Raw genomic sequence first — 17,953 nt, 5'->3', positions numbered from 1 at the left:
AGACAGACAGACAGACAGACAGACAGACAGACAGACAGACAGACAGACAGACAGACAGACAGACAGACAGACAGACAGACAGACAGACAGACAGACAGACAGACAGACAGACAGACAGACAGACAGACAGACAGACAGACAGACAGACAGACAGACAGACAGACAGACAGACAGACAGACAGACAGACAGACAGACAGACAGACAGACAGACAGACAGACAGACAGACAGACAGACAGACAGACAGACAGACAGACAGACAGACAGACAGACAGACAGACAGACAGACAGACAGACAGACAGACAGACAGACAGACAGACAGACAGACAGACAGACAGACAGACAGACAGACAGACAGACAGACAGACAGACAGACAGACAGACAGACAGACAGACAGACAGACAGACAGACAGACAGACAGACAGACAGACAGACAGACAGACAGACAGACAGACAGACAGACAGACAGACAGACAGACAGACAGACAGACAGACAGACAGACAGACAGACAGACAGACAGACAGACAGACAGACAGACAGACAGACAGACAGACAGACAGACAGACAGACAGACAGACAGACAGACAGACAGACAGACAGACAGACAGACAGACAGACAGACAGACAGACAGACAGACAGACAGACAGACAGACAGACAGACAGACAGACAGACAGACAGACAGACAGACAGACAGACAGACAGACAGACAGACAGACAGACAGACAGACAGACAGACAGACAGACAGACAGACAGACAGACAGACAGACAGACAGACAGACAGACAGACAGACAGACAGACAGACAGACAGACAGACAGACAGACAGACAGACAGACAGACAGACAGACAGACAGACAGACAGACAGACAGACAGACAGACAGACAGACAGACAGACAGACAGACAGACAGACAGACAGACAGACAGACAGACAGACAGACAGACAGACAGACAGACAGACAGACAGACAGACAGACAGACAGACAGACAGACAGACAGACAGACAGACAGACAGACAGACAGACAGACAGACAGACAGACAGACAGACAGACAGACAGACAGACAGACAGACAGACAGACAGACAGACAGACAGACAGACAGACAGACAGACAGACAGACAGACAGACAGACAGACAGACAGACAGACAGACAGACAGACAGACAGACAGACAGACAGACAGACAGACAGACAGACAGACAGACAGACAGACAGACAGACAGACAGACAGAGGGGGCAGTGAGAGAGGAGAGGACCGGTTGTTGTACTGAATATGGCTGCAAGAGCTGTTTGACTTTTCTTTTGAGTGAGCCTTAGTGTAAACATCAGAGTCACAAGAGAGAAACAGAGGCTTATTTCCGGATGTGAGCGAAGATAGGACCGGATCGGCTTGGATATCAGTCTGGTCTGCGCACCACAAGACTTTTAATATTACACTCTACGGGTTATAAAACGATTCAGCCAATGTTTGTCTGCCATGCACACACACATTCACATGAGCGCTCACTCACACACATTTTAGTTATACCGTGCTTTCAAATGACCTTGAAGTACTTTGACAGGAAACAGGCACGGTGTGTAAAACCAAAACGGAGGCCAGGTGAAAGCGTGGATCCACTCGGCTTTGAATGTTTGTGGTTGTGGGGTGTGTGTGTGTGTGTGTGTGTGTGTGTGTGTGTGGGGGGGGGGGGCATACAATATCCTTTCCAGCAGCCAATGACATCCCTGCACCAAGATCTCGCTATCTAATCAACCTCTCCCCCGTTCTAATCCTCAGGTACAATCTATTGCTTCCAATTTCCTGCGGTCGGGAAGGCAATCACAAGGGGCACGCAGGCAGGACATCTTAATGGTTACTTTGGAGAATATGGGGCTGTGGGCCACGGGGGCTCATTATGAGACTCTCTTATTACATCCATGATTACTTTGACTGATTTGAACTTTTGAAGTATATAGGCTATGATGACAAAGGGACATGGGATAAGGCTGCTTTAATCATGCGTTTTGCTGCGGATTAATTAAAACGACCATCCTCAAATATAAATGTTAAACAGTGACAGAAATGGAAAGACAATGTTTACAAAAGGTGGTCATCGGTATTGTTTATGGCTACTGCTGCAAAATCATATCACGATGAGGCACACTGGTGGGCATGAGCCAGATGAGCCACTATATAACCATATAAATAAGGCCATTGAACGATGGATGTATAATCATTTTCTTTTTGGAATTTATTTTGTGTGCGTGCGTGCGTATTTCTTTGCCCTGTTATGGTGTTTTGTATTATGATGAACTTTTGTTTATGTGTTGTCTGTGGGGTTGTATGTTATAAAAACTACTTGAAAATCTCTTCTCATTGCGGCCCCTCTCTTCTCTCCCTCCCCTCCAGTCTCTATGCAAATAAAGGTGAAATGCTGAAAAATAATATTAAAACATGACGACCAGTGATTTTGCTCTCCGCAAGTAGCTCCTCCATAACACCACTGTGTTTCGACTAGTGCTTATTAATGCAGAAAATGTACAATATAAAAAGGATTTGACAAGCTCAAGTTGAATCGTTACAGCCCTGTGCGCTTTGTAGAATTGCATTACCTGGTATATATTACAGTAGCTGCTACTACCAGTACAGGGAAGAAAAACAAACATGGGGGAAAAAAAATCACTAAAGATCCTTCAGTGTCCACCGCATGAAATCCTTTTCCTTTCCAACAGCCAGGATGCACTGCTGTATCAAATACAATACGCCCGCACTGTAACACCTAGGTGATGCTATAGCTGATTATACAGTATGCTTGCTGAGCGTCCAGTTTCGTCAAAGTGCTACTGTGCAATTAACTCTTTGAAGGAGACTCACTCGAGTCAGCGCCACCACAACCCCCACCCGCCGCCCTTGACACTACACAAAGTAATGAATGAGCCAAAGGGTGAAGACATGCATGTTTATGGTAATGGCCCTCATACATAATGTAGCCTACCAATCGCAGGCAGCCTCGGTTGAATTAATTATGCCCTGTTTCGGAGTAACCTGCCGTGGCACATCAGTCGTGTCTTGTTTTCCCGCCTCTTATGTCATTTCAAATGCATGGATTTATTAGTCTCCGTGACAAAAAGTTACATTTATGAACCTAGACACACAAACATGGATCGGTACGTTAAACGCCGTAGCGTGCAGCATCCACCCGGATATCTTTTACGAGCGAAGTAAAGCCGTAATGTGCGAGACCTTGAGATGTTGCATTGTGCAAAATGCCTAGAAGCAATTGGGCGAGCGCTCTCACAGGAAATGAATGCTACCTATTCCTCTCGCAAGACTGTCACAGTGGTGACAAATGCCCTGTAATCAATCTCTGCCATCTATCCCAGACAGAGACTGAAGATAGAACTGTGCTTTATTGAACTGAGGTGGAGTCTGGCTCAGCTGCATGCAGTTGAGTATATTGATTGATCAGTCGATATCCCGCACTATCCGCGGCATTAGAGCGCTCCGTAAAGATCCTGTCCCACTGGGTCCTGTGCTGACTGGTGTTTAAACCGGCCTCTGCCTGCTCTCAGAGAGACTGCTTTGGGGAGATTACTGATTAGCCTCAGCTCTCATCTCTGCCACGTTCGGCTGGGGATTTCATCCGTTGGTTATTATGTGCTGGCGAGCTGCACTGGGAACCCCACTCATTAAAACGTATAGGCCAGAACGCGGCCAGAGTCACCCCAATCCACAAGCTTCTCAGCTTTAGACCAATATCAATGCACACTATTGATTTTGGCTTCTGTGCCTGTTGTATCGCACGGAGATCACTGTAGAGTGTTTCCAGTCTAATCAAAAGGAGACTCTCGCTGTCCAAATGCTTGGTTTAGTGCCTGGTTAAGGCAGCTGGTTCCAGCTCACACAGACTATGTGGATCTGGGATGGTGTTTGCTCTTGTAACAAGATGGGGAGTCTGGCTGAGTCTTGTCTGTCCCCTACGGCCACCGCTGTCTCCACTCTAATATTTATATCCAAGGTGACAGTTTCTAAAGAAATATGGGATAAAGGGAGGTCTAGAGCTGTGGTTCATAGAGTAGTAAAGGTCCTCATCTTCACACTGACAGGTTTATGTCAAGGACCCCCAAATTAACATGTATTTGGCCACATGTCCATCTGAAAATATTTTGTGCCAGAGATCCCCAAAAAGAAAATAATTTTGTTAGCATTTTTTCAAAATCATTCAGATTATTATTATTATCATGATTTATTTTTATGATGTTTTGAAAATAGTTCTGCAAGCTCACACCAGGCTGCATCAACCACCAACTTTGTTGGTTCGCACATTCGCTATTTTCAAATAGCCACATTATGAAACTAATTTAGCTGGAACCCACTCAACAAGAACCCACTCAAGGATCCCTGGCAATCCCCAGATGCAACTTTAACAACCATTGCGACCTACAGTATACATACTGTATATACTGTACTTATAACCAGCAGCGGTTCCCGGCAGAACTCCATCAGTGACCGGGCTGTCACTATGAAACTGCTTATAATCAATAGGCTGTTGCCATGACCACCACCACTCACTGCAGGGAACACTGCCTGAACAACAAGTGTTCATTAGGGATACTCTCACATACTACTACTACTACTACTACTACTACGTGAAAGAAAATACCTGAAATCAGTAGAAACAGCAACATATTTTAGATGGGAGGAAAAAGAAACATTCATAAATAAATACATATCATTTATAAAATATAGGCTACTGTATGTATGGTATACTATATAAAGAAATGTTTCAGATTATGCAGAAGAATGATCTATGGAGGGAAATATATTTTTTACCATCCAGAATACAGCATCCAAAGTGAAATATGAATTTTCAGGTCTGCTATTTACTGTAGTTATGCTAGCTAGATAGTACAAAACAATGGCAACAAAAATAACACACTCAAATCATTTCAGATTTGGTACACAGAAACACACTAGCTTGTCTCCACAGGGTGCGAGCGAGGGCTGGATGCAGGTCGGGCCTGTGACAAATAAGGTCATGAAGTATATTGTGAGTCATGTCTCCTGCTCTTTTCCTGCCTTGCCTTGCACTCAACTTGAAAAATGCTGTACTGTTGTAGTTATGTCAAGCTGTTTCTCTGTTTACCTTTGTGTCTTGTGTCTTGGGGCGGGGGAATTCATATTTCTGTTTGATTTCTGTTCATTCATTCATTATTTGGTGGAAAGGTTATTTTTTTTAAATAAAAACAAAATTGTGGATCTTGGGAACTCCCAAACACAACTTTATTTTTAAGTTTATTGATAAAGACCTCTTTCCCTGCTGAACCCGACTTTCGCAAGTTATGTTTTATTTGTTTTATCGGCCGACTTTGATAACTTTTAAAACATATACAAGGTTTTCCGCTGACACTCTGTGATACGTCACACGTTTGGATCACATGACCAGAGAAAAATGATGTTTGTTATCGATTACGTTGGGAGTACAATGTCTTAAGCTGTAATACTTTTCTGTGACAGCTGATGGTCCAATCATGGGAGAGAATAATTTAAATCCCGCCTGTGCAGTCCCACTGGAACGGGTCAGCAATAGATGACAAGTCAAGCTGAGAAAGGTTGAAACTTTTCACAGTTGGAATCAGCTTGCTGATCAAGTGGGCTGATACATTTATTGTGGAAAACGGTTTCGTATACCCACGATTTTCATGGCACAGCACGGCACAGCCCTGTAGTACAAAAAGGCCATTGGAGTAGTGTGAACAGGAAGCTGATGTTATGCAGACTCCATGTTGCCACAAGCTCTTATTATGTCGTGAGATAAGGGTTGTGACCGGGAGCTCCTTCTCATTTCTTCTAAGCGTGGCCAGGCGAGGGAGAGGTGATTGAATAAGGCTCACCTCAGGACAATACTCTCTCTTCTCCCTCTCCTCTTCTGCCAGAGGCAATTTTCACATAATAGAGTATACTGAAGGCCTACTCCCAACCGTCCTCACATTCACATCATGCATTCTGCAAGTCCTATGTACACTAGTAGTACAGTACAGTATCAACTGTGAATTACAATAAGGCATAAGGAAGAGGCTGCTTCAGTTTCCCTACCAGAGCTATTTGATAAACATTTTTCCACCCGGTGCCTAATTGCCTAAGGTGAAATCTTGGGCGCTACTCCACCCTCTGCCAACCTGGGAGAGCCCCGAACTGAGCCCATGCTTCCTTCAATGCAATGCGCAGGCTGCTTCTTATCACCTGTCGGCTTCTGAAGCCGACAAAGACCTTTGAAGTAGATTAATTAATGTGATTTCTAAATAAGACAAATTAGAATCCTGCGCTGTTTAAGCGTAACAGCACCAATTGACCCGCCAGCTCCATCAAACATCTTTGATGCGTGTCCGACATTAGCCCAATTCCACATTTGTTTAGCCTGTCCATCTGGGGACGCTGAACTCCTTTAATTTAGTTAAGAGAAGCTGAGAGGACGTTTTCGTCGGGGGGATGCTTAAGGAGCTCCGTAAACAAAACAAAGGCCGAAGACAGATAATCCATAAGCAATTAATTAACGTCTGCAAACCCGGCCGCGGCCATACATCGCCGTCACTTTGAATAATGAACGCAAAGGGGGAGACGAGGCCAGGAGGGATGTGGAGAGAGAGACAAGACAACTGGATCTATTTAAACGCAGGTATACTGCACAATACAGGTTTAGTTTCTCCTTTCCTCTCCTCTCAATACAGTCTTCTCTCCTTTCCTGTCCTTTTTAGTCCAGGCTTATCTCCCCCCCCCCCCCCCCACCCCTATCTTCCCCTCTAGTCCAGTCTCCGCTTCTCTGCTGTGGAGGAGACAGGAGGCAGCTGGGATGCATCATTGAAGATGATTTGCACCACATATTCATTTTTTACCCTAAATTTATTAGCCCCGGCATCTGGAAGGTCAGCCGGGTAATGGCCATTGTATATTTTATGAGCAGCAGGAAGCAAAGCTCCGGGAGTTAATCATGTGGACGGTAGGGGAGGCGTTCAGGTAGAAGGCAAAGGCACCGCTTAAATCACTGCGTCAGCCTCCTCTCAAAAGGTCAGACGCCTTGCAACCACACTCAATATATGAGTGGGGTAGAGAGGCTATAATCATCAGAAGCAACTTCTCATCGTCTGTGTTTCAACCACGGACGCGATCGTGTGACATTGGGAACCTGGTGATCGCCACAGCCTCTTGGTGTTCACCTGCCACAAGGAGCATGAGTACTATATAATCAGAGCCTCCCACCAATCTCATACAAGCGACTGAAGAGGCTGCATCTTAAGACATGAACAGCCCCTTTAGAATTCAACAGCCGCCATACAAGAAGAAGCATCTGTGTTCAGTTTTCATCCTTTCAAGCCTAAAGATGTTTATAAGAGTGTTGACTTAAGATGGCTGAGATATGGGCACAGATGATCATATAAATACAATGCAAACTTTCTCATAGACCTTTTAATCCAAAATCTATTTATCTTTTCAACATAACTTGAAGAAAACAGTAAGCTGGCTTCCTGAAATAAGTTGGGATAAAAGCTTATTTTATGTTGTTGACATGAGGTTTATCTGCAAAATATTTCAGCTTAAATTATTTTGAGAAAATACAGTATACTCATGATTCAGAGGAAACAGGGCGCAACAAAACCTACCGGTAATCCAATCTGTCTACCATTAAAATGCTAATTTGTAAACATCGACCTGTAAGCAAACTGAAGTCACGCTGTTTTCAACAATCTAAACAGTGCTGTGATTTGGACACACATGGGCAGGAGGAATTCCGTCCAAAAGCAAGTTTGGAGCTACAATAAATCACACCTTTAACGTGCATACAGACCAAGCAAGCAGAGGCCAGGATCACGCTATTGATTTAACCGTCAACAAATTGCCCTGCGCGGATGCAAATCCATTTAAATGCCTAAATAGCATGTCCATAACCACTAATGTGTTTCATGATGGACAAAATACATTTTGTTTTTAATGGTCCACACTCCACAGGACCTTTTGACGTGCCTGATTAAACAGTTAATAATAATCTTTATTTATTCATTTATTAATAATCTATATAAAGGATATTCATCTTCACAGGTCTGTTCAACACCCACAACAAAACAACTAGTACAGAATACCAAGACAATACAAAAACATGAGGTCCCCACTGTATACAGAACCATCCTATCACAGGGCAGTTTGTTTAATGGCTGAAGGGACAAAACCCCTACTAAAACAGACTTTTTCCATGTATCTTTGTCCTGATGGCATGAGGGTGAAAAAGCGATACAGGGGATGATCAGTGTCATGTGATATTGAAAGTGCTAGCCTTAATGTTCATATCAGAAAGTGTGGGAAGTCGGATTATCTTGGAAGCAATATGGGCAATCCTTAAGTCTAGTAGCCTAATAAATGTAACAAAAGATGATTATTTTTCTTCTTGTGTAATCTCTAGCCAGACCTGGTGGTGGTGGAACACTGCACTGAGAAAAATATCCCTTTTGTATGTGGAGAGATTACACTGGCATTCCGATGCAACAATAGAGGAGGGGAACAATTGTTGTGTTCCATTATGATTGTCTGTTCACAACTCCCTCACTTATCTACGTCCACCACACTGTAACATGTTTCAAGAAAACAGTCAGGATTTAGAAGACATTTGCAGAATCGTTCCCAGGTCAAAATGGGTTAACCACATGAACTGCCTTACTGATTACTACTGTACAGTACACTTATCCATCTTTTTGTTTGTTGTTGTTCTCCTCTAAAGTGTGCAGCCAGGGGATGACCATCTATTTGCTGCACTGGGTCACATTTGACTTCATCTGCTCTTGGTGGTCTGCTTAAGCTGCCATAGATTTGTTGTGACAAATGCACCTCCCGCAGTTTGCTTTTGGGAGAAGTTGTGTCCGTGACACTGTGGAAAATACCAATACGATATTGCTATGCTCTGGAAATGCCTTTTGACTGACCATACCTAATCCACCTGCAGCACACCCACTGACAATATGTTCAGCCTCTTCCAACCTATCTGACCAGTGCACTGCGGGTACTCTGCCCTTCCATCACCACGGCCCCTCCACCTGTACTTGACTTCACCTAAATGCCCAAAATATCGCCTTTTTTGTTTTGTTTTTCCTTTATAAAACAAAACAACAGCAAAAAAAGCCAGGAAAGAGATTGTAGCGAGGGCGGACTGTTAACTCAGTGAGAGACAGACGGTTTCTTACCTGGATCTCCACTCCGTAGCCCATGTAGGCAGTGATAGTGTATGTGCAGTCCAATGTAGAGTAGAAACCAGAGGAGGTAGCCTGTGGGGGGGACTCTATGTAGCCCTCTGGTCCAGTCAGGTTGAATTGGCAGGGAACTGGCAGAGTAAACACATGGGAAACAATTATGGCAAGATTTGTAAAACACAATGAATGGCACTGTGTCAAGTCCCTCCATTCTGTATTGTCAAATAGAGCTTTGCTAACACTCGTAAAAAAAGAACCCTGCCAATCTGTGTTTGTGCCTTAATTAATATGCACTATGCAGACACACGCTCAATACAATAAGCATGCGTAAATCGGCTGCATGCGCATACATATTTATGTATGTGTGCATGCAAAGACATGGACGCCCCCTGCCCCCACACACACATTTATACACATATATGTACATTCTCACACAAAATAATTGTGTTTCAAGGTTTTCCAGCTACCGTCTGGGCTGTAGGCTCTGTGGGGGTCAGATGGGGACAGACTAGGCTCTGTGGGGGACAGATGGGGACAGACTATTCTGTGCCTGCGGTTGCTTTGAGGTAAATCTGCCCCGCCTCCTTTCTCCCCCCCCCCCCCCCCCCCCCCCTTCCCACACACCCCGCCTGCTTGGTGTAAACTAAGTAAACTTTCGCCAGACCGCTTCCTCATAAAGAATGCCCTCTCTGTCCCCTTGACACCTCCCCTCAGGGAGTGTCCACTTCAACATCATTACTGCACCCCAATGCTGTCATTCACCCTCCATCTCTGTGTGTCTGTGTGAGTTCCTATATGTCCCCAGGAGATGTTTTGTCTGGCTTGCTGACGCATCGAATGGCATTATCAATGACACAAAATGTCACCGTGTGACGGAACTCCTCATGGACGAGATAAATTAATCAAGGTCCTTCCTTCAGTGGCCTCGTTGTCCTTGAAGAGCCTCCGTAAATTACACAGGCCGGTCTAAATAATGATGCTCCTCTCAATCTCAGTTTTTAATAACTCATTTTCTGAGGGTCTCAGGTTCCCTACTTCACCTCTTGATTGAGGGGAAGCGGCGCAATTATTTTATTGTAATTAATTTCAACCCTGTGGCTGTTTTGTTGAGATGCAAATAGAGGATATTAGTTGAGTGTGCAACGCTGCAAGAGGAAAATGCTTTATGACAATGACTTACATGTATAATAATGAGAGCTGAGTTCTGATATGAAAACCACCTGGGAAAAAAGCTGAGTTGTAGCAGGCAGCTTTATTGTAATATACGATAACTGTTCATTTCAGCCTACTTGGAATTACAATTTTATTAGCAAGAATACAAGAATAATACCCAGTGATAGTAGTAAGCATTAAACGCTGGGCTGTGAATGTTTTTTCTGCGGTGGTACATGCCTGAGTGCGTGCCTGAAGCGTGCATGGGCAGACTTTGCGACTTCCTCCATTGCTTTCTGTGAACAGCTTTCTGTGTTAACAGCTGCTGGACCCAGATGAATGTCCTACCTTCCTAATTAACCCATTTTGGGAGGGAACCCCTTTTTGTGTTTTAAACATTATGCTATAATTTAGCTATTGAAAAATAGCAGATCTACAAGCTCGTAGCGCGCCACTCAGTGGCGCACTATGAGCTTGTAGATCTGCTATTTTTTTTTAATTGAGCACCACTAATACAGAAACATGTCAGAAAACTGTCTTTTTATTTTGACGTCAGGCCTAAATGGGTCAAGAGTGTCGTCCTACCTGGGCTCTGCATGGTGGTGATGATGGTGGTAGTGGTGATGGTGGTGGTGGTGGTGGTCGTGTCGTCGTCCACAGATGTAGCCGACAACATGCCTTCATGAGCCAGGGAGGCGTCATGGTCCTCCAGCGAGGGTCGGCCTGCAGGCCTTCCTGCATCTCTTTCCACTACAGTGGTAACGGCCGAGGAGGGGGAAGCGGCGGACCTCTCCGGGTGCCCCACAGTGGTGTCTGGGTTGGGGGTGCTGCTGGAACGAGGACCGGGCGCCAATGTGTGCATGACGGGAGTAGTCAGCATGTCCGCAGCTTCACCTCTCTCGTTGTATCCGTCATGCCTCGCCGACGTCCCCCCTTCTCCACCAAGGTGAGCCTGGGACGGCGGGGACGAAAAGGCATCGGAGGGACCGCCGGACACAGTCGGACGAGCGTCCAGCGACCCCCCGCTGTCTTCGAAGTAGTGCGGCACGCCGTGCGAGGCGAGGGGCGACTGGTGAGGCGGAGGGTTCCTGTACAGAGGGTGATGGTTGGGGATGTTGAGGGGCGGAGCGGTGGTGACCACGGGGAACCTCCGGCCGCTGTCCTGCGTGGTGGGGTGCAGGCTGACCCTGCTCTCCGCACGGCTCCCCGGGGTCATGGAGACGCCCGGGCTGCCCTCAGAGGCAGATGCTGCATGGGGAGAGAAAGAAAAGGCTTAACGGAGAAGTAATGAGCACCGGAGTGGGTAACGGTATGCAGTATACCCGTTGTACCCGTGTCAGAGTACCCGTATATATGGAGATTTCTGTCCCTTTATTCCAATATATGGAGTTCTGTGTCAGGCATACTGTTTGTGCTGCAGTGCATGTTACAATTGAACTCCATTAGAACTCAAAATATAGAGATTTGCAAGAAGTACAACGGATATTACATAACCAGGTGTGGCGTGCATTCCCAACTTGCATCGTCCGCGACTTGTGTCATCCCAGAGTAGTCTGTGTACTAGGTCATTTAATCCCTGTTTGTGACTTGTTCATCTCCAGATGAACAAGTGCATGTCACAATAATGCACCAGCATCCAGAGACACTGTTTCCATTTTAACCACTTCATTGCTATAGCCTACAGCAAACATGTGTTGGGCTGTTGGGCAGTACAAAACTATTCTCTTGCTTCTGGATAGGAGATCGGCGCAGAGCAGCCACTCACAAGTGCAGACCAAACCTTTGAAGAGTGAAGCAATAAAAGCCTCCAAATCACACACATTTATTTTTGTAATGCCTCTCCGTGCTGAGAAGTGATTGCGAACCAATTGCTGGACTGAAAAGACTCTTTTGGAAACCCAGCACAGTACAACCTAAACGTCCCTCATAAATTGCACACTTCAACAGCCTCCTCCTTCCCCCTCATACAGTAATGAGGCTTAATATTCCGTCCAAAGCAGATTTGATGAGCCAATATAATTTGCCTAGCATGGAGAACACATCTCCCCTCCCAACTGCACCTGCAAGATCTAATCTGAGGCCTCTTCAGAAGGCTTATGTTTCTTTAACAATGCTTCGTTTCCGCCCTAATAGCTCCCGTCTCCGCCAACTAATAGCAATCTGCTTCAAACAATCAGAGTTTATTGTAGCAGCGCCACTTTCGCCCAGCACCTCTCCTCTCAAACAGAGAAATGGCTCAGCGCTTTCATAGGCACACCAGTAACAACATTGGTTGCAGAATCTACAAAGGGAGACGACGATGCAGTATCTCAAACCAAACAGAACTGACTGACTGACTGTATCTTTCCCCCGGCGCTATGAGATGTCAGAAATGTAATGTACATATCTAATCTATAGACGGAGCAGGGTGAGGCTTGTAAAGGCTCGGCTCTCTTAGCTCGGATTAAATCAGATATGTGCTCAGCGTTGCTGCGTGTCAGTCATACTGAAACATGCTAGACATGCCGCCCTGGGGAGAAAGGTACTCAGTCAAAGCTTTTAAAATACAGTATACATCTCGGGTTCGATTAGTAGGTCTACCTATACATTAGCAAACATTTTAGACAACTGACGTCTGACTCATTAAAGATTCCTATAACAGTTCTGCTATTCATGTAGCCAACAATCCGTTTTTTATCATGGTCCGCAAAATGTGTGCAATATAGATGGGGGAACTGCATTAACAGAATCTGACAGGGATAACACATTTTTTACGACTGTCACATCTGGTGTGCTGTTGTCGCAGCTACTGCATGCTGACTGGCAGGCACGTGCACACATAGACCTCAAAGGGGGCTTGAGCCCCTGCCCTTTTACACCAGTCTGTAAAACACAACTGCCCTTTCCAGACCATGAATGCAGCATTTACTATGGTGAGAGAAATGCAAATGCCACTACCTTTCCATGCCATACAGAATTCAGACGAATTGAAAGTCTCCTGAACTTGAACGCAGCATTTTGCGTTTAACTAATTTGTTTCGAAATCTATGTCGTACACACCGCATCTCCAGTAGATAAAGAGTGCTGGGTTGCAGATCTACAAGCTCACAATGCGTCGCAGCGCGACGCGTTGTGAGCTTGTAGGTCGGCTATTTTCGCTCTTTTTGTCCAAGCGTTCCCTCTTACGGGATTTCAGCCCCTGCCTCTCTAGCACTCTCTGCACGTCCCTGCTGACTGGTGTAGGTTGGATTATGTCGCCTTTTGAGCCAAGAGCAAAAGGCACAACAGGACAATAAAAAGACTGTATTAGACATCATCTCCAACTCTGACTTTAGGATTCACACTAAACGAGTGAAAAACTGGTGTGGTTTTACTCTGACTTTGGATTTCTCTCTGAATGTGTGACCTTGCTTCAAATATGGTCTAGTGCAGTAGTTCTCTCTCTCTCTCTCTCTCTCTCTCTAGCGTAAGGCCAGCATTAGTGAAATATGAGTGCCATACATTCTCTAAAATCAGTGAACAGTACGCTATTTGTTGGGTGTATTTTGTTTATTTATTTGACATTAAAAAATGGAGAATTATAATTAATAATATAATAGTAAAAAGTACTATAAAAAAACATATATAAAACAATGAATGATTAACAGTGAGATGCATCCACTCTAATATATACTAATATATTAGAGTATATATAGAGTATATATACTATTACACTAAATATTGTTCAAGGACCCTTCTCACACAGCTGCTCACCAATTAAATTAATAATGAGTCTGTTTAATGTAGGTATGCCAGAGAGCCAGAGACAATATAGTCAATATGTATTGTAAGTAAATTGGTACAAATCAAACATTACATTATTTTTATCAGCTGCAGCTGTGTTTATCTTGATGAGACATCTGGGGAAAGGGCGCATTACAGTAAGTGCTATCTAGTGAACAAAACAATTATATACTACAGGTACAATGTGATGATTTCAAAATTGTATCTGTAAATGAAATCCATACTAGGCCAAATTTACCACTTTTAATGACACCAACACTGTCCTGCTTTTAATAGTGAAGTGGGCAAAGGATCATTTACTGACATAGCAGTGAAACTACCTTAAAATCTGTGTCAAACTGACAACCAATCTGAGGTCTTTAAGTATAGCAGACAATTGGAAATGGTTCCCCTATAGAGGGTCATTTGAATAGTACAGATAAGGAAGCACATTTTTGTTGTTTTTTGTTTTGTTGTTATGTTATGTATTGCCTATTCTGTCATGTGTTTTGTATTGTGGTGTATTTTTAACTTATTTTGACTGTGACAATGGTCACAGTCTCACAGCATTTTAAGGCTACAGCTAATGGCGAATTGCCAAAACATTTATCCTAAACTCTGTTCCTTTTGTGGCGTTCTTTCAGTGTTTGTGTTCAGTTGACAGTGACAGGCGAGGAAGATAATATTAGAAAGGACATGCGTTAAGCAAGGCCATCAGTGGACGAGAGCAGGATCTTGGCCTCACCCCAACACCAAAGGAGGTTGAGAGAGATGACAACCCACAGTAGTCCTGACAGACACGGACGACATCAGTAACAAGCTCAGGAGCTCTTGAACAAAGTGGATTCAGAGTGCGCCAAAGTTGACCTGAGGCTGAATGCCTGTTTTTACCTACTGTATAACATCCCCTCTCTCTGACAACAAGAGGGACTTCATGCTCAAGGATAGGACATAGAGACAGATTGAAGTCAAGGACTTCAAGTACCATGGGCTCATGGCTCAACTCAACGGAGCAAGATCTTAAAGTGAGGAAGGCACTTGCATGGAGGGCCCTGAATAGCATGGCCAGTGTATGGAACTCCAACCTCCCCCGTCAAACCAAACTCAGCTTCTTCTACGGTAAAGTCTGTTCTCCTATACGGCAGTGAATGCTGGACCCTGAAGCCAACCCTGCAGAAGTCTGTAGATGGGTGCTACACCAGGGTTCTGCGTGCAGTACTCAGCAAGAGTACACGTGTTACCAACGAGAATAGGTATGATGGAATGCAAAGGGTGAGCCAGGAAATAGAAGCCGGGAGAATGAGACACTGCCAAAGGACACTGCCAAAGACACCAAGAGCTGCCAGCCAGCAAGTTAGTGCTGTGGGAACCAACACACGGGCACCGGTCATGAGGATGTCCGACATTAACATAATATGTGGATGTACTCAAGAAAGACGCAACGAACTGGCCAGATGTATGGAGAACCGGGATGACTGGAAGTGACGATGGAAGGCACAGGGAGATAATCCTCACACATTATGTAGTATAGAGCTGCCGAACGAACATCCTAGATTTGAATATAACATTTTATATGAATTTGATTGTGAAATCACAACTTAATCCCTACCAATTTTAAAGATGGAGTGCCGTGATTTTTGTACTTTCTGTTTTGCCTATGTCTATGTCTATGGAGTTAACATTACTCTAATAGACCCCCAGGTGTGGTTATAATATTCAAATATGTCTTCCCTGTGTATTTTTGGTTTCTTATATTCCACAGCTGTGGGCGAGGCTTAAGTTCAGGTGGGTGGTGCGAAGTGAAAACCAGGCATACTTAATGAACTGGTGGGTGTGGCCACATAAAAACATAATTTTAACACTTTCTGCACACTTTTTTGAAAGAAATCTTCCTCCTAGTATAATCATAGTACCTGATGATCATGTTCAAGGGGGGGGGGGGGGGGGGGGGGGAGGAATGACGGCACTCTTAACCTAAATAAGAAATGTTCTGATGTGAGGACATTGTGTATACAATAAAAGGTTTGTATTTCTCAGCAAAATGAAGAAATGTCCACATGGTGATGTCTAACACGTATAGTTTCATGTGCCCTGGCCTGCAGAGCCACCTAGAATGAAGCCCACAGCCGACCATGTACCTGACCAGTAGAATCAAAGGAAACATTAACTCAGTGACTGACGGCTTTAGGGTCCATCATCTCTTTTCAAAGGCAGAGCTCCTCAAAGTGAACTTTGCTCCAGCTTCTCTTCAACTCTGTGCCATCGTTCTGCACGTCTTGATACAGTGCAAGATGAGGACAAAGAGCCTTGAGTGCCACTTTGATGTGGCGTCTTTCTTGAGTACATCCACATATTATGTTAATGTCGGACATCCTCATGACCGGTGCCCGTGTGTTGGTTCCCACAGCACTAACTTGCTGGCTGGCAGCTCTTGGTGTCTTTGGCAGTGTCTCATTCTCCCGGCTTCTATTTCCTGGCTCACCCTTTGCATTCCATCATACCTATTCTCGTTGGTAACACGTGTACTCTTGCTGAGTACTGCACGCAGAACCCTGGTGTAGCACCCATCTACAGACTTCTGCAGGGTTGGCTTGTGTGTGCGTGTGCGTGTGCGTGTGTGTGTGTGTGTGTGTGTCTGTGTGTGTGTTAGGCTGCGCAACAGTGACACTTGGTTGTGCAAACAAACGCAATTTTCGTGCTCAGACAGACCCAGCCAGCCAGGGACGGAGACATGACATGACATGACATTGTTGAGGACGGAGTGTGACATATGGGTAACATTTGTCTTGAGGATATAATATACAGTTTCAAGGCATGCTTACCTTGACTGCTACATACACACACCACACGCACATTATTTTAACTAGTACAGTAGCAACCAACATCAGTGCAGTATAGGAAGGCAGAAGGGCTGTTTTATAAACCTAATGTTGCCTGAAGCGAAATGTCCTCCACTATATATATATATATATATATATATATATATATATATATATATGTAAAATCCACCTCTGGAATTTCACCACTGAGCACTGGCAGAGAAGAAAAAGCTCCATTAGTGTTACTATTATTTCACCAGCTATAGAGGTTAGCCCATTGGCAGAATGCATAATTACTATTTAGATCATAGGCATCACTCTCTTCTGTACTAAGTCTATTTAAGATCATATTTCTGAGACAAGACGGGTGACACACTCAAACCCAGGTCCTCACACTGACAAGCAACATCATGTCCTGACAACCTCCTATACTGTACATTCTGTACTAAATCTAATGCTAAAGTTACTAGTTAAGGGGTCTGTGGCACAACGGCTGTGCGTGTGTGCATGTGTACATACATGCGTGCGGGCGTAAATGAATATGAAACAAATATTAAAGAGGGCAATGACCAAAACATATGCAGGCAGAGCCATAGGACACACAACATGCATGCATAATGCAGTTCTATCCTATATTTTTGTACGGTTATTCAGCTGTATAATCGAGTGCTGTAAGCCTCGTGACAGATGTAACATTATCATTTGTTGACTGGTTATCGATCCGTCTTTGGGCTCAGCTTGATCGTGCTCAGTAGAGACTGAAGGCCCGACGGCCTGATGGTCAAAGGCCTAGTTTCTCCTGAAAGCTGTGAAAGCAGCATCCTTTCCACTTCATCACCTTTGGAAAAGGTCATCCTCTCGTCTCTATGATAACCAGGGACAAAGGCGCGGCAGAGTGGATCAATAGCCGACTCTAGTCCCTATCAGCGGAGAGGCATTGATCCGGGAATGAGGGAGATGACTGGTGATGCCGTGTGCCTGCCCTGCATGGGGACTGGCTGGCTGGCAGATCTGCTGTCCTCTAG

General features: G+C 44.6%; 1 protein-coding gene across 4 annotated transcripts in view; it reads right to left on the bottom strand.

The window, feature by feature from the left end:
- LOC310864760 (seizure protein 6 homolog) overlaps window positions 1-17,953 on the bottom strand; it is a 125,289-nt gene that overhangs the window by 67,491 nt on the left and 39,845 nt on the right. For all 4 annotated transcript variants that reach the window (XM_083773520.1, XM_083773519.1, XM_083773521.1 and 1 more), the window contains exons 2-3: window positions 10,954-11,616; window positions 9,211-9,347 (exon numbers count right to left, since the gene is read on the bottom strand). In XM_083773520.1, coding sequence (XP_083629646.1) covers window positions 9,211-9,347; window positions 10,954-11,616 — 800 coding nt within the window. The remainder of the gene's footprint in view (window positions 1-9,210; window positions 9,348-10,953; window positions 11,617-17,953) is intronic.

The sequence above is a fragment of the Protomyctophum parallelum genome, assembly GCF_964188405.1.
Source record: "Protomyctophum parallelum genome assembly, chromosome: 9".
NCBI classification, from domain to species: Eukaryota; Metazoa; Chordata; class Actinopteri; order Myctophiformes; family Myctophidae; genus Protomyctophum; species Protomyctophum parallelum.
This window is presented reverse-complemented; position numbering and strand designations above follow the sequence as displayed.